The sequence below is a fragment of the Euphorbia lathyris genome, chromosome 3, assembly GCF_963576675.1.
Source record: "Euphorbia lathyris chromosome 3, ddEupLath1.1, whole genome shotgun sequence".
Classification (NCBI taxonomy): domain Eukaryota; kingdom Viridiplantae; phylum Streptophyta; class Magnoliopsida; order Malpighiales; family Euphorbiaceae; genus Euphorbia; species Euphorbia lathyris.
In genome coordinates, this window is record NC_088912.1 from 80,734,363 (window position 1) to 80,756,881 (window position 22,519).

General features: G+C 32.1%; 2 protein-coding genes and 7 non-coding genes across 11 annotated transcripts; 1 reads left to right on the forward strand and 8 right to left on the reverse strand.

Annotated features, from left to right (window-relative positions):
- The first annotated feature begins 106 nt into the window (after positions 1 to 106).
- Positions 107 to 6,648, forward strand: LOC136224569 (anoctamin-like protein At1g73020). 3 transcript variants are annotated; one of them, XM_066012928.1, is made up of 17 exons: positions 109 to 326; positions 432 to 659; positions 1,229 to 1,298; positions 1,404 to 1,519; positions 2,047 to 2,173; positions 2,254 to 2,354; positions 2,431 to 2,522; positions 2,619 to 2,723; positions 2,925 to 3,182; positions 4,400 to 4,532; positions 4,617 to 4,730; positions 4,818 to 4,888; positions 4,997 to 5,130; positions 5,474 to 5,556; positions 5,654 to 5,761; positions 6,066 to 6,224; positions 6,334 to 6,648. In XM_066012928.1, exons 2-17 carry the CDS (start codon positions 486 to 488, stop codon positions 6,457 to 6,459), a joined length of 1,971 nt encoding a protein of 656 aa, XP_065869000.1. In that variant the 5' UTR covers positions 109 to 326; positions 432 to 485; the 3' UTR covers positions 6,460 to 6,648. The 3 variants fall into 3 exon arrangements, 2 of the variants coding, with proteins under 2 accessions (XP_065869000.1, XP_065868999.1); XM_066012927.1 differs by having other exon boundaries at positions 110 to 326; positions 4,994 to 5,130; XR_010686489.1 differs by lacking the exon at positions 6,334 to 6,648 and having other exon boundaries at positions 107 to 326; positions 4,994 to 5,130; positions 5,667 to 5,761; positions 6,066 to 6,203.
- Positions 6,649 to 13,424: 6,776 nt separating this feature from the next.
- LOC136223133 (large ribosomal subunit protein eL28y-like) lies at positions 13,425 to 16,953 on the reverse strand. Its single transcript, XM_066010964.1, has 4 exons — positions 16,818 to 16,953; positions 16,556 to 16,719; positions 16,165 to 16,325; positions 13,425 to 13,764 (listed from the first exon to the last, which is right to left on the reverse strand). The coding sequence occupies exons 2-4, from the start codon at positions 16,701 to 16,703 to the stop codon at positions 13,633 to 13,635; spliced, it is 441 nt and encodes a 146-aa protein (XP_065867036.1). The 5' UTR covers positions 16,704 to 16,719; positions 16,818 to 16,953; the 3' UTR covers positions 13,425 to 13,632.
- Positions 14,417 to 14,507, reverse strand: LOC136225284 (small nucleolar RNA R24). Its single transcript, XR_010687008.1, has one exon. It is a non-coding gene; the product is annotated as a small nucleolar RNA R24 (small nucleolar RNA).
- On the reverse strand, positions 14,627 to 14,717 carry LOC136225285 (small nucleolar RNA R24). Its single transcript, XR_010687009.1, has one exon. It is a non-coding gene; the product is annotated as a small nucleolar RNA R24 (small nucleolar RNA).
- On the reverse strand, positions 14,839 to 14,929 carry LOC136225282 (small nucleolar RNA R24). The gene has a single exon (XR_010687006.1). It is a non-coding gene; the product is annotated as a small nucleolar RNA R24 (small nucleolar RNA).
- On the reverse strand, positions 15,048 to 15,139 carry LOC136225279 (small nucleolar RNA R24). The gene has a single exon (XR_010687003.1). It is a non-coding gene; the product is annotated as a small nucleolar RNA R24 (small nucleolar RNA).
- Positions 15,256 to 15,345, reverse strand: LOC136225280 (small nucleolar RNA R24). The gene has a single exon (XR_010687004.1). It is a non-coding gene; the product is annotated as a small nucleolar RNA R24 (small nucleolar RNA).
- Positions 15,478 to 15,568, reverse strand: LOC136225283 (small nucleolar RNA R24). The gene has a single exon (XR_010687007.1). It is a non-coding gene; the product is annotated as a small nucleolar RNA R24 (small nucleolar RNA).
- On the reverse strand, positions 15,702 to 15,792 carry LOC136225287 (small nucleolar RNA R24). The gene has a single exon (XR_010687010.1). It is a non-coding gene; the product is annotated as a small nucleolar RNA R24 (small nucleolar RNA).
- Positions 16,954 to 22,519: the final 5,566 nt, after the last annotated feature.

Below are 22,519 nucleotides of genomic sequence, written 5' to 3' on the forward strand. Positions count from 1 at the left end.
ATTGCTATCCAAACTTCGATTCGAATGAAATTGATGGTTTCTAAAACTTTAAGGATCATTTTTACTCTTAATTAAAACCAAACAAGTCCCCATCAATTCCTCTAATTCCACGTGTCTCTCCCCTTCCTTTCCATTCCTATTCCAACCATTTTCCTTCCCTGTAACCAACCTCTCTTCTTTCCCTCCCTCTCCCTCTCTCTGCTTTTCTTTCCACAAAACTACATTCTCTCGAAATTACTCTTATGCTTTCCAGCGACCTAAAGGATGAACCCTTTTTCCTTTTTTACCCTTTTCAACAGAAACTCTGATCTATTCTCTTCTATCAGGTCCGTTTTATTCCAAACATGCAACAATAAATGCATTCATGAGTCGCCTCTTCAGTTATTATCTTATTAAATCTTTTCTTCTTAATACGTTTTGATCATTTACAGGGCTTGCCGTTTCTTTCCTCTATCTTCCGCTAATTCCTGGTCTGAAGTTCGGAAATGAGTGATTATCGACAAGAAAAGTATGGTTTTGAGATATGCGTGGTGGTTCCGAGGAGGAATGGGAAAAAAGAAAATAGATATTTTGACTGCGTTGACGTTCTTGTCAAGGAACTGAAGCATGTGGGATTTATAGTTGATAGAGCTATGGGCTTAACTGCTGAGTTTATCAAGGTTGATTTCTTTCGACTTTTCTCTTTTATCATTATGATTAATCATATTGAATGAGTTACCAGATTCTTTCTAAATCTTGCATAATGAGAGGACTAGGCATGTCTTTAATTGATGATGGTTGGTTGGTTGGTTAGGGGTTCAGTTAAGCAGTTTTGAGTTAAATGATTTCAATCAAATTTTTGATTTGATTGTTGAGAGGTATAAAGAAGAAATGATTGAGTAACTGTGATGATTGTTTCCTGTAATCAATGACACATAACCTTCAACATTCTTAAGATCTTGCTATTCTTGAACACTTTTGTTGTGTGATACACTGCTAAAGTTTGCTGTATACTTAAGCTGACAGAATTCCCAAAGTTGTTATGCTTCAGAATTATCTCATTTCTTTTATTTATCTTTTTTTAACTAAAGCAAACTAATTAGTCAATATTCAATCAACGAGCTCTCTTTATTTTGTTGATATTAGTTTTAATTTTTTGATGATGATCTTACAATGATTTATCAATTGCTTGATTTAAGTAGTTGCATTCTCAATATGCTTTGCTAAGTATGCTTGTATTTTCCTTTAGCTAGCTGCATCTCCGCAGACACTAGGGAAGGCTGCAGCTGGGTTGCAAATGAAGAAGCTTACGTATATTGGTATGCTGTAATTGGCCTTCTTTTTTCAGTATCTTTTTAGATGAACAAAGATATTTGTATGTTTATCTTTGTTGTTAAGCACTTAAGCTCTAGCTCCAATTTCAGGAATGGATCTGCAATTTGAGTGGGAGGAGGCTGAAGCATTTGTTAGACAACCTGATGGCTCATTGTTTAGTTGGATGGAACGCTTCGAGTGCTACCATCATTTATTGTATGGGATTGTAAGATCTTTTCCATGAATCAGTTTGCTAACTATTTCTTTGTACTCTCTATCTCTCACACAGATGAAAGAAAATAACGATGAGTTAACTTTTCTTTTATGTACTGCAATCAATAACTTTATGTTTCAAATGTGTTTCTTTAAGCAAATAATCCATTTTATGCCTGTGAATGGAACTGTTGGTTTTCAATTGTAATGAGATTGAAGTAGCACCTGGAAGGAGCCTAAATGTAAATAAACATTAATGTGTTTTATGGGTGAGATCATGTTGAACATCACAAATAGCATGAACCCCTGCCTTTTGAGACGACAAGTAGTTTCTGTTTGTGTTGCATGCTTAGGTTATGTACATTTCATTGGATTTTATTCTAGTAATCCGAGGAGCTTGTATATTTTGTCTGTACTTTTTCATTTACAACACAAAAATGCAAGTTTGCTGGTTGTGGATATCTGTTTCCACATATATGTCTATTTTAAACTTAGCATATCCCCCAAAGTTGCAAACTGCTTTAAAAGTGAAATATACAGGTAAACAAGAGCAAGTTGCATACATCTTTAAAATGGGATGGGAAGGAGTATCTTTGGGAAGCTGGGGAATCTTTAATGCAGAGATTGGAATTAGAGGGCGTCGTTAAACAAGTTTTTCCTTTGCATGGTATCCTAAATTCTAACATATTACCCTATTACCTGTATTTCTGGTGTAAACTCTGAAATTTGATTAGCATTGGTTGATAGTTGAAATCAAGAGGAAAAAGCTTCTCAGAGAATGGGTGCTGAACTGGCGGAACTTCACAAAACAGCCAATTGATTACGTGTATTCATATTTTGGATTAAAGGTAAATCAGGCTCACTTTGTTTCTATAATGTAATAATTAATTCATGGATTGTAATTTAGGAATTTATGCCGTGTAGATTGCCATGTATTTTGCTTTCCTCCGTATGTATACACGATGGATGCTATTTCCAGCTGTGTACGGGCTTATTGTGCAGTTGGTTCATTTTGGGTAAACTTCCTTAATCTTGATATGCTTCCTAGCTGTTAATTAATGCTGTTGGAGCGTCCACTTTACTCTGACATTGCATCTGTTTTCCCTTTTCAGGTCACTGCAGTTCCTAGTTCTGCCAGCCTTCTTCATAAGCATAATCATATGGGCAGTGCTGTTTTTTCAGTTCTGGAAACGTAAAAATCATGCCCTATTAGCCAGGTAACTTCAGTTACTGTAGAATTTTATTGCTTCTTCTTCACTGTCATCCTCACCCCCTAGCCCTTCCACACCCCTACCTGTCTCTTTTTTCATTATAGTTGAATTGAAGGGCCATTTTTCCACATAGTTATACTGTTTTAGTTTGACTAATTTCTTTCTTATAAATATTATTTACTCTCTTTGGAACTTTTGGCATTGAAGATGGCATTATTCAGCTAATTCTCGCCAAGAAAACAATTGTTTGGGCGTGGACTGGAATCCCTTACAGCCTCCATTGAAACTTCTAATGCAAATAGATAAGCTGAAGGAGAAAGAAACATATCAAAGATATGAATGGGTTGGGCATCTCATGCGGTTTAGAAACAATTCTTTCATTATTGCCAGTATTATCTGCCTCCAGTTGCCATTTGAGTTGGCCTATGCTCACCTTTATGAGGTTATGGATTTGGATGTGGCAAAGTAAGATTTGAATTTATATTCTGTCAACATATTCAACTCTTGTGTACTACTATGGCTGCTAGCTTCCATCTTCCAGAAATAATTATTCCTTTATCATGTCCATATAATATTATTTCATAGTTGGCATACTGTTCTTGTATTGGGCAGATAGTATATGCTTTCGTAAAGAATCCACACATTCATGCATCTAATTATGTCTCTCATTTACTTGGTCGTCCCCATATTGCAACCTTGTTTATCCTATAGCTATTGTATGTGATTCATATAGAAAGAGCAGTGTTAGTTTGACAGCTACCTTGTGTAAAGACTAGATAGCTAATTAGTTTGCAACCTTTTGAGGTACTTGTTAGTCTGCTTTGGGAGAAGGGAATTTCAAGATTGTTGAGGTATTCGTATAAAGCTTTGAGGGATTCCGTGTAAAAGAAAACTCTGAATTTGAAATGTGATTTCTCTGTCCAATGGAGGAACAATGAAGTAAAAGCAGAGATTCAAAAAAAAAAAAAAAAAAAAAAATCCTGGTTTAGCCAAAAAAATGTGTTTGCTGTTCAATAAAGATTCTGTACAGACAAAAAAAAAATCTCTCTAAGAAATTCTTGCATCTTGGTTTCTTCATGAATGCAGGGATTGGTGCTGTGTAGGCATTTGTCAACATGCTTCATTTTTCTCAATAATGTCATATGAATATATATGTACATAGGGCCTTCCATTTACTCTTCTAGGAGATTATACTTAGGCAGTAAATGTCATATATGTTCTATTTCTCTCATATGCATATAAAAACTCTTGTTTACCGCATTACAACATTCAGAAACTAATATCTGAATTTGTAATTTCTTAAATGCTTTTTTCCTTATGCAATAAACCTGGCTACTCTTTTCTCTTCCTCTACATTTTCTGCTCCAAAGAAAATGATTTTCTTTTCGTTTCTTGATTGTCCTTTTCATTATTATACTCAGAGGTGGGTGTATGCTTGTTGGTTTAAGACTATAAATTGAACTCATTAGAACTTTGTCCCTGCCCTTTAATGTCTGACTTCCCTTATTTTAACCAAACAGATTGCACATTTGGTATATATTACTGTCAATAACTGACAAGTATTTTGATTTCTGATGGTGTTCGGTTTGCTTGTAGAAACTTAAAATTGGTGTCTTATGAGCATTGATTTATGGCATGGAATTTCTTGTTTTGGTAACATAACTTGAATTTCTGGTTTTCAGGTATGGGTTGACTGCAATTTATCTTGTTGTCATTCAGTATTTTACGAAGATTGGAGGCAAGATATCAATGAAGCTCATACAACATGAAAATAATGAAAACACAGAATATCAGGCTGACAGCTTAGTCTACAAAGTAATGAGTGCAAACTGGTAAATCCATTTGGTTATCTTCCTCTCTTGGGTGAGCTTCCAATTAAGGATTTTCTTTACGTTGCAGGTGTTTGGCCTTTATTTTATGCAATCATATATAGGAGTATTCTATCATGCACTTTTCCATCGGAACTTCATGTCACTTCGCCAGGTTTTAATTCAGCGTCTGATAGTTTGCCAGGTAATTGTGATTAGTTTTCTTTATTATATCATGAATTCTTTATAATAATTTTGATGATTGTGTTTTGATATAAAAAATGTCTTCAAGGTGTTGGAAAACCTGTTAGAGAAATCACTACCTTATCTCAAGTACAGCTACAAAAAATTTAGGGCTGTGAGGTATGCACTTTTCATGAATCTTCTATCTCCTGAACGTGTGGAATTCAGTTTAACTTTGTTTTAAATTAAGAATATAGTTGTAATTGTTTACCTTCTTTCTATTAGAAGAGACAAGAAAAAACAAGAGAATGAACCATCGAATAGAAAGGTTCAATTTAAATATTCCAAGGTGGAGAAAGAGTACTTAAAGCCCACATATTCTGCAAGCATTGGTGAAGAACTAGAAGACGGCCTTTTTGACGGTAATGCACTATATTTACCAAGTAATGAAAAAATTAAGTTTCCAATGAATAATCTTTTAAACAATTCATCTGTTCACATAGTACTGGAAATTATCTGACTTTTGAGAAGTCTTAACAGCAAGTAGAGAGGACTGCACAGGAATGTGTTATATAGACTTATAGTTAAAATGAGGCCTTCTCTCTGTCAGTAGGATCTCTGGAAGTAAAGTCATGTAGTTAACCCATACTTGGAATTATAAGAGAATTGGATGGATTTCAAATCTAGGTGCAAGCTTATATGCTATAATGATGGAATTTCCAGACCATATTTTCCGTGCTGATTTGTAAAAGAGTTATTTTGCAGATTTTCTGCAGTTAGCATTGCAGTTTGGGATGATCATGATGTTTGCCTGTGCATTTCCCCTTGCGTTTGCCTTAGCTGCCGTGGTATGGTTTCAGCAGTATCTTTACCTAATTGAGAAAGCCATTTGATATTTCTGTTTTATCTCGCTAAAGTAAATTAAAGCTGAGATTTCTAATACAGAACAACTTCACAGAAATCAGAACAGATGCTATGAAGCTGCTTACTATGATGAAAAGGCCAGTTCCTCGCGCTGCCACCAGCATTGGAGCTTGGCTAAACATATTTCAGGTGCCACTGTCTCAACCTATCTCATCTAATTCATTTTTATTTCCCAAATAAGCATATTCAAACTACAAATATCATCAGCTTTATCCAACCATCTATTATTATTAACAGTGCGAGATTGGGCTACATTGTACCTATTTTCCTTTTTCATGTTTTAGAATACAGTGCTATTTGCAGCAGCCAATAGTTATATTAATGTTCAGAGTCTTTGAGATTTGAAACGTTCTTTTACTAGTAATACATTTTATTAGTGTGTATTTTGAGGCATTAAATTATACTGATATGGAGGTATGTGATTGAACTGTAGTTTCTAATAGTGATGTCAATCTGCACCAACTCAGTTCTTCTGGTATGCTTATATGATCAAGAAGGAAAATGGAAAATAGAGCCTGGACTTGCAGCCATTCTCATCTTAGAGCACACCCTCTTGCTAATAAAATTCGGAATCTCCCGCTTTCTTCCTGAGGTAATTAATTACATCTATTTCCACTCTACTGCAATTACGTTATGATTTTCTTAGCAGCGTAGAGTATAATATGAAAACTGAAAAGTATGTATCTATCAATCTTGAACAGGAACCAGCTTGGGTAAGAGCGAACCGAATAAGAAATGCAACTCAGGCACAGGACATGTATTCTAAGCAACTTTTGAGAAGCATTGCAGAAGTAGAAAAGACGTACGGTCTTAAGAAGATTGATTGAGGATATATAGACAATGTTGTGAATTTGCTGTTGATAAAGAGTATTAGGTTAACTCGAGGCTTGCAGATAAACGGTTAAAGAAATTTTGATGTCTACCACTTTTTTGTATCATCTCCTCTCTGTACAATGCTAGATGTTGCAAACTTGTTGTAAGAGTACACTGCATATATGGAATTTTTCTTTCTATTCCTTTCCCTTTTTTTTTTTTTTTTTTTTTTGAGATTTTGCATTAAGATATAAAAAAAGATAAGGGTCCATCAAGGGGGTCTGACAAGGCGGCCCGATGTCTCCATATTTATTCGTGTTAGCAATGGAGAGATTAGCACACCTCATTCAAGGCGTTACACAAAAGAGGCTTAACCTGGTTAAAATCGGTAAGCATTGCTCGCGTATCACTCATCTCTACTTTGCAGATGACGTCCTCCTTTTTGTTTATGGGAATGAACATCAACTACAGATTCTAGTACTTTCTGTTCAGTCTCGAGGCAGAAATTTAATACCGAAAAATCCAGTCTCTACTGCTCTAAAAACACGATGGGGAAATTTTGTAAAAAAACGAGTTCTGCTTATGGGATTCCTCTGTCGTCTTCCCTGGGGAAGTACCTCGGGGTCCCCTATTTAGTGGCCAGGTGACAAAATCTTGTTTCAAAGATCTCTTGGACTCTGTAAAGTTCAAGTTCTCCTATTTGAAAATTAATTCGCTTTCTCTTGCTGGGAGAATGACCCTTGTTTAGTCGATAACGACCTAGACAAGCTGAATTGTCGTTTTTAAGGAGTTTTGTGAAGGTGTGAAGTGGAACATGGGAAACGGTAGGTGTCTATTTCACAGATAAATGGATCAATGATACGCGGCTAATTGATGTTTGCTCCACAACTCTTCCTTTCATGGAAAATTGAGGATGTAGTCGATTGCAATGGGAGTGGGTTTTGGTCCTCTTTTGAACAGTACCTGGACACGGATTGGCTGCTACTTGTTGTAAGAGTACACAGCTGATGCCTGTCCGAGGTGCAACTGCAATCCCAGTTCCAAAATCTGGAAACATCTGCTGGCCCTTAACTTAACTCCGGCATTCATTATGCTTAGGAACTTGGAAGCTTACGTCTCTGCTAACTCTGGCAGTTACCGCGTGCATCACTAGTGCGGACAAAACGGGTTCTCAATCTATTACTCTTGTCAAATGTATTCAGAGAATCCTAAACAGACTTTAATCATGTCAACTTCAGCAGATGACCATCCAACGATACAATGCGGACTCCCTAAGGGCGATTGCAGTTGGCAGACTTGAAGTCTGAAATCACGTGTTATGTGATTGATAACGAACGACACGTCCTACAATCTACTGCTGGGAAGGCCTTGGATTCACGGGAACTTTGTTCCGTCCACCCTATAGAGAACGAAACAGGGTCGTGGAGGCCTCCTTGATATCGTACATGACTTCCATCTAACCTTTTCTCACCAACATATGCACACAAGTCTTAACTACATCATATGTAAAAGTAGGTTTTTTACAACTGGTTTTTGGTAATTTTTTTCTGTCTGAATAGTCGGAATAAATTTATTGAAATAAAAAAAAAAGTTCAATGATTTTATTTTATTTTTTTAAAAAAGTCCAATAACCTTTCTGAAAATTTAAAACTTCAGTGTACAATTTATCTGATATTTAATAAAAAGTTTGAAAATGGTAAAATGATCAATATATGTTGTAAAAAAAAGTGATATATATATTACAAGTACAATGAATTTATTCACAATAAAGAATGAAGAAATCAAATAAACCTGCTCACTCATACATACACTTGTTGATCAGGCAAAAAAAAATCCTAAAACACTTGAGAAAAATAAAGTATGAACAGAAAAGAAAAGAAAAGAAAAATCCTAGAAAAAATGATTAAGCTAATTATGAAGAAGGGTGTTGTGATAATTCTTGATCATCATTTTTTCTTGAACTTCCAAAACGATCACTAACCTGACGAGCATAAGCAACTACTGCTTTAGCCCATTTTCTGATCTCAATCTTGAACTTGTTAGAATCAATTTCCTTTAGAGTTTTTCCTTGCTCAATCGGTATTTCCACGTATGAAAAACACCGATTAGATTTCCAGCGTTTCGAACTTGATCCGCCTTTAACAACACCGTTATTGTCTTTGAGAGACAAAGTTTTCTTGACAGACATGTTGTTCAAAACAATACAATACTAATGTTGTTGCTAAGTTTGCTACGTTTTCTCTTCTTATATATGGTCTACAATTACACTAAGGCAAGTAACTTCTATTTTATTATACTATTCGAATCATTTGACTTAGACTTTTCTGCCTTATACTCTTCTTTCTGAGTTTATTATAATATATTCCACTATTTTTCTTAATCCATTTAAAGTTGTTGGAAATTAAAATAAATCAAAAAATTCAATCTTAATTTGTTTGTATTGATATGGAAATTAATTTAACAATCCAACAACTTAGCTTACATTATTATTTTAATGTTTGACTATATATATTTAAATAAAATTTCAGAGGTTTCTTTGTTAAAGAGGTTTAAATTCGTGTTCACCAAGTCATTAAATGAAATACGCCCTCACCAATAATAATAAGTAAATTTTCAATATTATCATAATTAATTTGTTGAGAGATTATTCAGAGATATGAAAATTCCTTTTTCTTTTCTTGTAAAAAATGGTAAGAGAAATTTAGGTTCAACGTCCTAGACAAGGACAAAGAAAGCCTCACGAATGTTCCACTTTAAGATGTTAACTAGTTGTTGGCCCGTGCGATGCACGGATTCATCTTAATATATAAATATTAATAAAAATACAATCTAATAATTACAATTAATGACATAAATGTGTTATATAAATTAAATATTATTATTTCATTTTCACATTTACTTTAAATAATATTTTTATAGATAAATATAATAATAAAATAAAAACTAATATATTATATATTATATTATATTTTTTATCAGTAAAAAAGGAGGAAGTGACACCTCAGTTCCATCGTTACTGTTTTATATTATATATAGATATGTAGAGAATTAGAGATATTTTAGGGATTAATTTAAATTTTGTAGTACTCTTAGATATATGGGATAAAATAATCTTTTTATAGATAAATATATATAATAAAATTAAAATTAATATATTAAATTTTTTATCACTAAAGAAGGAGGAAGTGACACCTCAGTTCCATCGTTACTGTTTTATATTATATATAGATGTGTAGAGAATTAGAGAGATTTTAGGGATTAATTTAAATTCGGTAGAACTCTTAGATATAGTACGGATACAATAATCTTTTTATAGATAAATATATATAATAAAATTAAAATTAATATATTAAATTTTTTATCACTAAAAAAGGAGGAAGTGACACCTCAGTTCCATCGTTACTGTTTTATATTATATATAGATGTGTAGAGAATTAGAGAGATTTTAGGGATTAGTTTAAATTCTATAGAACTCTTAGATATAGTACGGATAAAATAATCGTTTTATAGATAAATATATATAATAAAATTAAAATTAATATATTAAATTTTTTATCACTAAAAAAGGAGGAAGTGACACATCAGTTCCATCGTTACTGTTTTATATTATATATAGATGTGTAGAGAATTAGAGAGATTTTAAGGATTAATTTAAATTCTGTAGAACTCTTAGATATAGTACGGATATAATAATCTTTTTATAGATAAATATATATAATAAAATTAAAATTAATATATTAAATTTTTTATCACTAAAAAAGGAGGAAGTGACACCTCAGTTCCATCGTTACTGTTTTATATTATATATAGATGTGTAGATAATTAGAGAGATTTTAGGGATTAATTTAAATTCTGTAGAACTCTTAGATATAGTACGGATACAATAATCTTTTTATAGATAAATATATATAATAAAATTAAAATTAATATATTAAATTTTTTATCACTAAAAAATAAGGAAGTGACACCTCAGTTCCATCGTTACTGTTTTATATTATATATAGATGTGTAGAGAATTAGAGAGATTTTAGGGATTAATTTAAATTCTGTAGAACTCTTAGATATAGTACGGATAAAATAATCTTTTTATAGATAAATATATATAATAAAATTAAAATTAATATATTAAATTTTTTATCACTAAAAAAGGAGGAAGTGACACCTCAGTTCCATCGTTATTGTTTTATATTATATATAGATGTGTAGAGAATTAGAGAGATTTTAGGGATTAATTTAAATTCTGTAGAACTCTTAGATATAGTACGGATAAAATAATCTTTTTATAGATAAATATAGATAATAAAATTAAAATTAATATATTAAATTTTTTATCACTAAAAAATGAGGAAGTGACACCTCAGTTCCATCGTTACTGTTTTATATTATATATAGATGTGTAGAGAATTAGAGAGATTTTAGGGATTAATTTAAATTCTGTAGAACTCTTAGATATAATACAGATAAAATAATCTTTTTATAGATAAATATATATAATAAAATTAAAATTAATATATTAAATTTTTTATCACTAAAAAAGGAGGAAGTGACACATCAGTTCCATCGTTACTGTTTTATATTATATATAGATACTGGTAGGTAATTATAATTTGGTTGGAATTGGTATCTGTTCCTAACTGAAACGGGAATAATAATCAGGTAAAATTCTAAAAATAATTAGGTTAAGATCGAATTATGAATCGGGTAAGATTCAAGATATTTTGGTAAAGACCAAAACACCTAACCTAATCTCATCCATAATATATTAAGATAATAGATGGCCTAATACATCACTAGCTTTTTAAACTTTATCCCTATAAACAATTGACTTTAGTCATTTAAAAGTATTAAAATGCAGAACAATACTCATCGTAATCACTTCTTATTTATTTTTTATCATTTAAAATTTATGTATTATTGGCCTTATTTGGTAAAGAGCTTTTTGGGATAAAATTGGAGGTTTTGACTAGTCAAACATCTGACAACAATGTTTGGTGAAGAGATGTTTGAAAGAGTTTATTGGATCTAAAAAGTTAATTTTACAAATGAACTTTTTCAATTAGCTTATTGTCTCATCTATTTTGAAAGATATTTTTACCCTTAATTACTACCATTTAAATAAATCTTTTATCATGTCCTTATTATCATTTTACACAAACAGCTATTACTAATCAGCTAAGTTTTACCAAACAAGCTAGTCAAATCAGCTATCAGCTCTTTGTCAAACAGAGTCATTATATTTATCAACATTGAGAAGATAGAGACTCATCTATAATAAATAATTAATAAAACATAATCGCTCCTTATTTATTTTTTATCATTAAAATTATTATGTATTATTGGCCTTGTTTGGTAAAGAGTTTTTTTGGGATAAAATTAGAGGTTTTGACTAGTCAAATCTCTAACAACAGCGTTTGGTGAAGAGGGGTTTGAAAGAACTCATAGTTTTATGAACTTTTTCAATTAGCTTATTGTCTCATCTCTTTTGAAAGACATTTTTACCCTTAATTACTACCGTTTAAATAAATGTTTTACCATGTCCTTATTATCATTTTACACAAACAGCTATTATTAATCAGCTAAGTTTTACCAAACAAGCTAGTCAAATCAGCTAACCAAAAAGGTAATCAGCTATCAGCTATTTATCAAACTACCAATAATGAGAAGATAAAGATTCATCAATAATAAATTATTAATAAAAAAATGAAAAATAAGAAGGCCATTAGGAGTAGAGAGACTTCTCAATAATAGAGATGAAATGTTTGGTGTAGTAGTTGTGTGATCTATAATACAGAATCGCAGTTCGATTTTGTCCGTTGCAAAACACTTAACTAATCCGCAATACAAGAGGTAATTCAATTACCCATTTAATTTATTCGGATTTATATGCGAATAAATCTGACATTGGTATCAAAACTACAGATTTTATGTTCTATCGTTTTAGTCCACGAATTAAAATTGATACATTTATTTAATAATAATAATAATTAATTAATTAGATGACTTATTTAAAATCAAAATGTATTTCTAAGTACAAATAAGTGTTTTTAGTAGTGTTCATTGGACCCTGAATGACCAAATTTGGTCATTCACCGTTGGATTCAAGCTTATTAAATCTAGACATTAGGATGGTTATACTGATAGTGTTTTATATTTTGAATTTGGAATGAGTTTCAATTGGAAGGGTACATGTAAAGTGAGACTAAAAACAAGAAAAGAAACGGACTAAAATTATCACGTAATCAAATTTGAACAGTGCTAATATTTTGTACTGTTTTTTAAACAGTGCTAATATTTTGTACTGTTTTTTAACAGAATAAATATCAAATACTTAGCTTGTGAATTTTTAAAAAATTGTGTTTACAATTCGTTTTATACTTTAGAAAAAAATACTGCTATCTGAATTTTAACCAACTTGCTAACATCAGCTAATCAAACACTAGTAGGTATAATTATTCTCAGCTGCTGTCTGCCTGACTCGTGCACAATTCATTGAAATGGTCAAAATTTCGTACACGTACGCCTATGCTAACAAGACAAAAAACACAAGAAACATCAGCCAGTTTTAGGCTCTTTAGCATTTTTTTACTTGGCACATTATAAGCACGGAAAAAAGCATTTTCTTTGTTTTGAAAGGTCGTCGTAGTAATAGCAACTTGCAGTCACAGCGACGGCTAATTTCTTGCCCATCTCCGAAACCTGGAAGATTATCCACGGACTTTGGCTCAGCCACATCAATCACTTTCATCATAGAACCAGTATTTTAATTTACTTTTGCACATTTGGATTGTCGTATTATAATATTATAATTATGCTATCAGCTTATAATTAAACCACTCAGTATAACCAAAAATAAATACTCGACTCTCTAACATTAGCTTCCATTCATGGGCCGCCGTCTTCTGGTTCATCTTGTTATACCAGAACTATTTCTTTATCCTTCGTAATTTTGTTCCACGTATTGCCCAAACCAATAACAAAATAACCATAAAAGCTTAGCAACACAAACTAATGCCACAACTCAATACAAATGTAAAATGCCAAATTATCCAAGATAATCAAAATCTCTAAAATTTAGTATCTAAACAAACACAAATTGCAGTCCAAGTGAACTCAAGAAACAAAAAGAGAATTTTTGGTACCCTATGACAAAAGACGAGCACATATCTTGCCCCCCTTCAAAATGTTGCTCACTTCCTCTGAGTTTGTTGCCTATTCCTCTTCTTGACACCAGATTTGGAAACCTTCAGGCTTCTGTGCACAACACTCAACCTTGCAAGAGCTGCGCTCTTCAAATCACGCCTGTAATAGTTATCACCAACCTGAAAGTACAAGATAAACATTTTAAAAAAATGACCAGAAAACATGGAGTTATACGTGTTACCATAAGGGAAAAACAGAGAAATGTATCATGCTGAATAAACAAATCAAAGCAATGACATTATTTCAAAAGAACTGCACAGCCAAGGACAAGTATATTTCATTGAAGAATCAAGTGTTATTAATTCTATCACCCAAACAGCTTATGAGTACCAAGGATGCTACATGAGTAATTGAGATTATTGTTTTGAAAGCATCATGTTGTACAAATTCAAGACCATATAAAGCAAGGCACTGTTTCAGAAAAGCACAAAAAGCCATGCAAGCAAGTATATTTAATAAAAGAAAGTGTTAAAAATTTCTGAAGTCTGATACAGAAACTAAAATAATGCTTGCTCATGCAAAACCAGACACGGCATGTCCAACAAAAAAACAGATACAGATACTAACACATTACAACATTGACAAGGGCAAAGAGTGTTAAACAACAAAAAACAAGGAAAATTAAGTGTTGCAGTTAAATTAGATAGGTTAGCTAGCAAATAACAAAAATAAAAATAAATACTCCTCTAAATAAAAAAAAGGCAAGACATGACATTTTCAAGCATTAAGCCAGAAGCCTTTCAGCGCGGAAAAAAATAATGGATCACTGACAAAGCTCAGAAGCCAAGCGTAACAAGTAAATTTCATAGAAGAAACTCAATCTTGGAGTTCTTCTTACATGTTAACAGCTCATCACTGCAGATGATGATACACCACAATTTATCCATGCGTTTGATAAAGGGAAATTTGTTGTTTCTCGCAAAACGAGTATAACAAAAATTTCAACAAGAAAAAAAATTAAAAACAATAGAGATCATTAACAGAGCTCAGAAGCCAAGCGTAACAAGAAAATTTCATAGAAGAAACCAAATTTTGGAATTCTTCTTACATGTTAACAGCTCATCACTGCGGATAATGCATCACATAATTTATCTGTGGTTGATAAAAGGAAAATTTTCGTTTCTCGACAGAGCGAGTCTAGCAAAGATTTCAAAACAAAATTTAAAAAACAATGGACATCACTGACAGTCAACAGAGCTCAGAAGCCAAGCGTAACAAGAAAATTTCATAGAAGAAACCCAATGTTGGAATTCTTCTTACATGTTAACAGCTCATCACTGCAAATAATACACCACATGATTTATCCATGTGTTTGATAAAAGGTATTTTTTGTTTTTCAACAGAGTGAGTCCAACAACTATTTCAGCAGGAAAAAAATTAAAAACAATTGGAAATCATTAACAGAGCTCAGAAGCCAAGCGTAACAAGAAAATTTCATAGAAGAAAACCCATTGATGGAATTCTTCTTACATGTTAACAGCTCATCACTGCAGATATACACCAAGTAATTTATACATGTGGTTGATAAAAGGAATTTTTTTTTTCGAACAGAGAGTCTAACAACAATTCTGGCAGGAAAAAAAAAATTAAAAACAATGGAAAGCATTAACAGTGCTCAGAAGCCAAGCGTAACAAGAAAATTTCATGGAAGAAACCCATTATGGGATTCTTCTTACATGTTAACAGCTCATCACTGCAGATAATATATAAATGTTTCCATGTGGTTGACAACAGAAACTTTTTTGTTTTGTGAGTTTGCACACAGTGAGTGAAAATAACATTCCAGACACATGAGCTGGAAAAAATAAACTTGAAAACAATGGATTATAAACAGAGCTCAGAAGCCAAGCGTAACAAGAAAATTTCATAGAAGAAACCCAATGTTGGAGTACTTCTTACATGTTAACAGCTCATCACTGCAGACCACACTCGATAAAATCTATCCAAGTGGTTGACAAAGGAAAATTCTTTTGTTTTGTAAAAATTAAGTAGCAAACAAAACATAAGAGCAGCATTCCAGCTAGAAAAGAAAAATTAAAAACAATGGACTGTAAACAGAGCTCAGAAGCCAAGCGTAACAAGAAAATTGCATAGAAGAAACCCAATGTTGGAGCTCTTCTTACATGTTAGCATCTCATCACTGCACCCAATACCTTGTATAATTTGCTTGTGGTTGATAAAGGAATTGTTTATTTTTTTGGCATAAGTCTAACAAAAAATTTACCAACATATTCTTAAAAATAGACCAAAAGCAATAAGAAACAGGAGTAAAACAATTTTTTGCATGAAGCAGAGCAGCATTATACTTCAATTTAAAACACTGGACAAACTACCCATTTCTCCATGTTCTATACATATGTAAACAGAAAATGATTAGTTACTTTCATGATACTGTTAAATTCATCGTTTTTCTTGCTGATTTTTCAATTGCTAAAAACCACAAACCAACAAAACATATTAGATAACCAACCATTACTCAGCATGAAAAATACAAATAAGAAATGAAATGAGATTAATACCTGGTTTGATACAGCCTTAGCCATCCTGCTGAATTCCTTCTTCATGACAGATTTGTGAAGCAAAGCAGCAGGTTTGTTTTGTTTCTTGGTCTTTGTTGTAGCAAGAACCACAGACTGATCCTTTCCAGGCTGAATGCTCACTGTTTTCTTGTTTGCCAAACCTAATTGATTGATTTCACCATAATACATAAAATCAGCATATAATACCCAAATAGTGAGTATCAAATTGTATATAGACAATTACAAGCAACAAAATATCGACTTCCAGTCTCTTCTTTGTAAGATAGTCAAACATTACAATTACGAGATCGAAGAATATAAAAGAGACCAAAAACAAAGCATTATGAGCAGATCATTAAATGAATACAGAGGCAATCTATTGATAGAATACCAGAATGCTTGAAGGAGTTGAGATTGTAAAGGTTATTCGGCTCCTTGCTGAACTGAAGGCTAGCAGATCCTCTACCGAACTGCTTCACCAAAAAACAGTTGCTGCTCTTCACCATCTCCCATATCAACTGCCCAGGAACTGTCGCCATTGCTGTCTCTCCTTCTCTGCACCCACAACCACATCAGATGTATTAGCCATACTGGATCTGATAACTCAAACTCTACACATACTATATGATAAATATGAGCAAAGATTGTCGTACCTGCTAGGGTTTTTGCTTGGTAGTTGCAGTTCGGACTGGCGAGGGAGAAGAGAAGGGCGAGTTTGCGATGATTTATAGCAGAACCCTAATCCTGTGTATGTTAATTTTTGATTACCAAAATGCCCCCTAAATAGAATCGTTTTGAAGCATTGCGGGTCGGATTCTGAACCCCCGTATTCTTCCAGGTCGGACTTCTTTATGGGCGGGGCAATTAACATGTAACTTTTTTGAAACAAACATGTAACTTCTTGCACCTTAATAAGCTTCTAATGCTTTATTACATTTTGTTTGGATCACACGTTTCTGTTTGTTGTTGAGTCTGATAAATAGTAGATATTAGTTGATTTTCTGTTAAAAATAGCTGTTTTGAAATTTTACCAAACACTTCTTATTTTCTATTTATAATTAAAAGGCAAATATTAGTTTCGGAAAATGAAATCAAACACGCACCTAGGTCTTGTTTGATAACCAATTTCAGCACTTAAAATTAATAAATTAAGGTGTTGTTTGATACAACTGAAAATTAAGTGCTGAAAAAAAAATAAATAATGAATATTAAGTGATGAATATTATAAGTACTGAAAGTATTAATGATTTAACTGTTTAATAAATACTAAAAATAAGTGATGAATATAAAAATATTAGTTATAATATTTAACTTAAAATGTTAAGTTAAATATTTTGACGTATTAAAATAAACGATTTTTAACTTAATTAACTAATTTAATTAGTGTTTGTCAAAAAAACTAATTTAATTAGTGGAGAAATAGGATAGGATAGGATTGGAGTCAGCCTTCCTAGACTGATCCCGGTGTAGGTTTTTTGTTGGTTTTGTTTTTTTCCTTTCCTTTCTTACCAAAAAAAAAAAAAAAGTGGAGAAATAACATTTATCAGACACACTTAAATTAAATAAGTATCTAATATTTTAATTTAAGGCAAGTGTTTATTGGTTTTAAACTTGTTTGTTAACACAACTTAAATATTTCAGTTAAGACACATAATCATTTATTCTAGTAAGTAAAAAAATTTAATTTAAAATTTTAAGTTGAAGATTTTTTTTTTTTTTTAGGAATCGGAGGAGGGTGAAAACTCAAACAAAACAAAGAAAAGAAACTAATTAACGACCTATCCTATGTGAGAGTCGGCCAATCGGATCCTAACAAAGAATAGTCTGAAGGCCTACAGGAGGCACATCACACTCGTGATAACCCAAAGGAAATGACCCTGCGAACTTCGCCATCCAATCAGCAGTCTAATTACCTTCACGAAACGTATGAATTAGACTCAGCTCCCAATCTCGACTCTTGTACTCCGGGCATCTCATCAACAACCATGTTAATCGGTGGTGCCTTCCAATCTTCCCATGTATCATTGCCAAGACAGTGTGTGAAGATTATTAAGTAATATTTTTAAATTCGATAATTATTTTTATTATTTGTCAAACAGTTATATCACTAGTTTTAGACCCGTGCTTTGCACATGTTTTTTTATTTGCTTGTATACCATTTTATAGATATTTAGAAATTCACAAATTAAACTTTTAATGAATATATAATTATTAAAATTTATTGCAATAACCTTTTAATACATGACACATTAAAGTATTAAAAATTAATGAATAATATCGCCAATATTATTAAATACTTTTTTAGAAAGTACATTTTGAATACAATTTTCCATATCATTAGCAAATCAAACGTGAACAATTATCACATTAAATATTATTAGAAGAAAACACTGTTTTTATCAATGTTATTAGAACCGGACCGGATATCAAACCGAATTTATAACTGGATCACGGGTCACTTGATCGGATCAGATGGCTTAGAGTAGTCGAATCGAATGACGTAATAAATAAATAAATAATATTTATATATAATTAATTTAAAATCTATTTTTATTTAGTGGAATGAGACTTAATAAATATGAGTAACAATTTGGGCCTTTAAAATTATTGGGACCAATAAACTAGCTTAGCTCATCAGTGCCTTTTGCTATATTAAAAAAAAAAGCCCATCAATTTTTAAGGTGACTCCAAAAACCTAATTTTAATCTTTAGAGCATCTCCAAAAGACTCTTAGTGGGCTCTCTAAAAATAATATAAATAATTAAGATATATCATCTCCAACAATGCTCTTTATATTCACTCCTTATTTATTATTTTATTATTAAGATTATTCTTTATTGTTACATTACCAATAGTGTGAGGAGAGAGACACATCAATAATAAATTATTAATAAAAAATGAAGTTAGGAGGCACTAAGAGGTGGAGAGAGGCTCTCTATTAATAGAGATGATAGAGAAGCTCTTAGCCCTTGTTTGGGAGGAGGTTAATGGGAGTAAATGGAAGTAATGGAAGGTTAAGTATTAAGTTAACTTTGTTTGGGAGTTATTTTTTGAGAGTAAATGGAGGTTAATGGGGTTAAATCTGTACTTCCTCTAACCTCCAAACTCTAACCTCTAAATTGGGGGTTAATGGGAGTAACGTAAACTTTTTTAAAATTTCTTGCCTCTGCAGAGTAAATTTAACCTTCCTTCCCCTCTAAATTTAAACTCTCAAACGAAGTTAAGCATTTAATCTCATTTACATAATATAAACTCCCAAACAAGGTTATTTGTTAACTTTCCTTTCCATCACTTCCCTTCCCTTTCCATTACCTCATTTAACTCTCACCTCCATTAACCTCCAAACTCCCAAACAAAGGCTTAGTGATTTGAGGAGCCACTAAGAGGCTATTGGAGATGAATTTTCATTCTCACTCCTCAAATTTTAACTTAAAAGCCAACTTAAGAGGCTGTTGGAGATGCTCGTATACATTCACTCACTTCATCTACCTCATCTTTCGCCTCTCTCTTTCTCTCTATCCTATTTTCCACCGCCATTCACTTTCTCTTTCTACTTTTTCAAAGAGTAATTTAACAATTTTTGTTATTATTGGTACAGGTAAAGCAATAGCAAATCAGTTTCTTAGATCAGATTTTCTTCTATATGTGATCATTTCAATTATTTTTGGAAACCAGCATCTCTCCCCCAAAGCACCAAAGCATTTCTTCTATATGTGATTCTTTTCTGTTTTATTATTGAACCGGAGTTGCACCGTTCCCGGTTCAACTCCGGTTCCCACCGGGTTTTTCAGCATCTATCAAACCAGTGAAGCTTGGACCGGACTCCTTACCAGTTTCCGGTCTGATCGGTCCGATCCGAGCTTGATAACATTGGCTTTTACACATGAATAATTGTAGTAGTAAGTAGAAATATAAAAATAGAGGCTAAAAGGCCTTTGATTTTAGCGGATTAAAAAAGCATTGGTAATAGTGGGTTAAAGCTTTAGCTAATATTACCATGAGATGAGCATATCTTCCTGCAATCAAATCAGATGCAATCAATTATATGCAATTATATTCAACTTCATAGTTGCTTGATTCAAACATTTGGTGTCTCTACAATTTCATTTGATCCATCAAATTATAATTTGATGAATCGGTATTTTATTATTGATACGTCAAGATAGAATATCAATAGTCATTCAATAAATGAAGTTTCAGTGGATTTACCATGGCTATAACATATTAACTGAGCATAGTCAATCTGGTATACCCAAATCGAACCTTCTCCTTACATTTGGTTGCCACATATACAGCATGATCAATGTAGCCGCATGTCCCTAATACATAGAAAATTTAATGATTTAAAATGAGATATGATTTATATATGTATGAAGTTAGCACCTAAATAAGTGACATTATATACCTTCTATAGGTGCAGACCAATTTAATTTTAGTGAAGATTGAAGTTGTATTTTGACTTCACATGCATGGAGTTTTTTACTTGAATTTTCAAGTTCCGCACTATCATATGATAGTGACAAATCATTTCAAATAATTATTATGCCAAAATCATTTGCAATTTGAGAATTGAGTCTGCAATTTTCAATCTGACACTAAGCTTTGCTTTTCCCAAATATTAATCTTTCTTTTAGCCAATTTCCTTTTCCTATGTGCATCTAATATACAGATGATAGTGATTTCATTGTTAAACTATTGAAAAAATACAATAGTTTTCAAAGAGAAATATTATAAAAATAAAATCTGAAAATTGTGTAAAAGGAAAAACTATTAATTAAAAGGTATAGACAATAACAGAGAAAATATTAAATATTAGAAAATGTCACGGTCAGCAGTTAGAGTTACTGTTTTAGCATAAAGTAATACATAAACCAATATATGCATAAGCATTTCAAAATAAAAAATACACTAAACCTTAATCATTAGGGCCTTGTATTGCTCGTCCTGCATGAACTTTGTTTTTTGCATAATGGAAGAGTAATCAGATTCAAAATTTCATAATAGAAAGCATTAACAAAAATAGTAACAGCATCAGGCGAATTTAGTAGTGTAATGCTAAAAGAATTTGAACAATTAGAGTCGGAATAGAGGGAGAGAATCAAAAACTTTAGTAAACTAACAGTGAGAGAAAGTTAATTCTTAAAAGTACTAATAACTTATATATCATTGACAAAAATGTGGCCTAGAAGATGAATTTCCCTCAAATGGAACACCCTCTGCAGCAAATGGAGAAAAAAGATTTATCATTAACAAAAACGTGAGGAAGATGAAAAGGTTAGTAGTCAATGATTTAGAGGGAGGAGCAATTGCTTCCCATGCTGCGAACGTGAGTGAAAACAGATTTGTAACTGCTAGGATGCTAGGAGAAGGGAATGAGAATAAATGTTAAAGAAATTAAAAAATTTGAGAGAAAGACATGTCAGCAGCAGCGATATTAAGAGAAAGACATGTCATCATATTTTCTACGGAATTAGTATATAGTATAGATTTAATACTTTCAGCATTTATAATATTCAACACTTAAAAATCAATAATTTATTTTTTCAGCACTTAATTTTAAGTTTTATCAAACGCCACCTTAGGTGAAGATTATAATACAATGAATATTAATGTTATTTAATTAATATATAATTAGATATCATAAAGAAAATTAAGTACCTCAAGAAAGATATTTATACGAAAATGGTGGAGATGAGTCTTTTGCATTTCATCAATAAGATGTCTAACACGACTTGAAATGATATCTTCCATAATAGGTACATGTATATTTTGTGCTTGACAAAATTCAATGACTTCTTTCAACAACTTTTCCCAACCATCTTCCCTATATACTTGCAAACCACTTTTCACCACTTTAACAAAATCCATAACATGTACTATGTTTTGATTCTTAACTTGTAAGAATTGTGACAAAGCGTTTGTCATTCCCAATAGATTCGCCATCAACCTTCTAAGAAATGCAAATTCAAAATCTAACATTTTGATAACCAAACTATTAGCAGTGGCACTAGATTCGCCATCCTTTGAAATCACTATAAGAACTTCTATCACTGAATCCCACATATCAAAAAGACGAATTATCGTTTTATAGTGAGAACTCCAACGTGTATCACTTGGACAAGCTAAACTTATTTTTTTATTCTTATATCCTTTCCTGTAGAAATTTCAACTTTTTCTAATTGATCTGCTACTTTTCATGATGTAATTGCTGAAGAGCGTCCTTTTTTTTGCATGAAGCACCAACAATATTCACAATAATAGGAACATAATCGAAAAAAGTACTGACTGCTTTACACCTTTTTGCAGCAACAACAACAACTAACTGAAGTTGGTGAGCAAAATAATGAATATAATA

Bases quoted from the DNA above. Each gene is read 5' to 3' on its own strand.
- LOC136223133 (XM_066010964.1), bottom strand. From the start codon at position 16,703: ATGGCGACAGTTCCTGGGCAGTTGATATGGGAGATGGTGAAGAGCAGC. The intron at 16,326-16,555 runs GTATTCTATCAA...TCAATCAATTAG, and splicing joins CAACTCCTTCAAGCATTCTG to GTTTGGCAAACAAGAAAACA. The intron at 13,765-16,164 runs GTATTAATCTCA...TTGTACTTTCAG, and splicing joins CTAAGGCTGTATCAAACCAG to GTTGGTGATAACTATTACAG.
- LOC136224569 (XM_066012927.1), top strand. From the start codon at position 486: ATGAGTGATTATCGACAAGAAAAGTATGGTTTTGAGATATGCGTGGTG. The intron at 660-1,228 runs GTTGATTTCTTT...ATTTTCCTTTAG, and splicing joins TAACTGCTGAGTTTATCAAG to CTAGCTGCATCTCCGCAGAC. The intron at 4,889-4,993 runs GTATGCACTTTT...TCTTTCTATTAG, and splicing joins AAAAAATTTAGGGCTGTGAG to AAGAGACAAGAAAAAACAAG.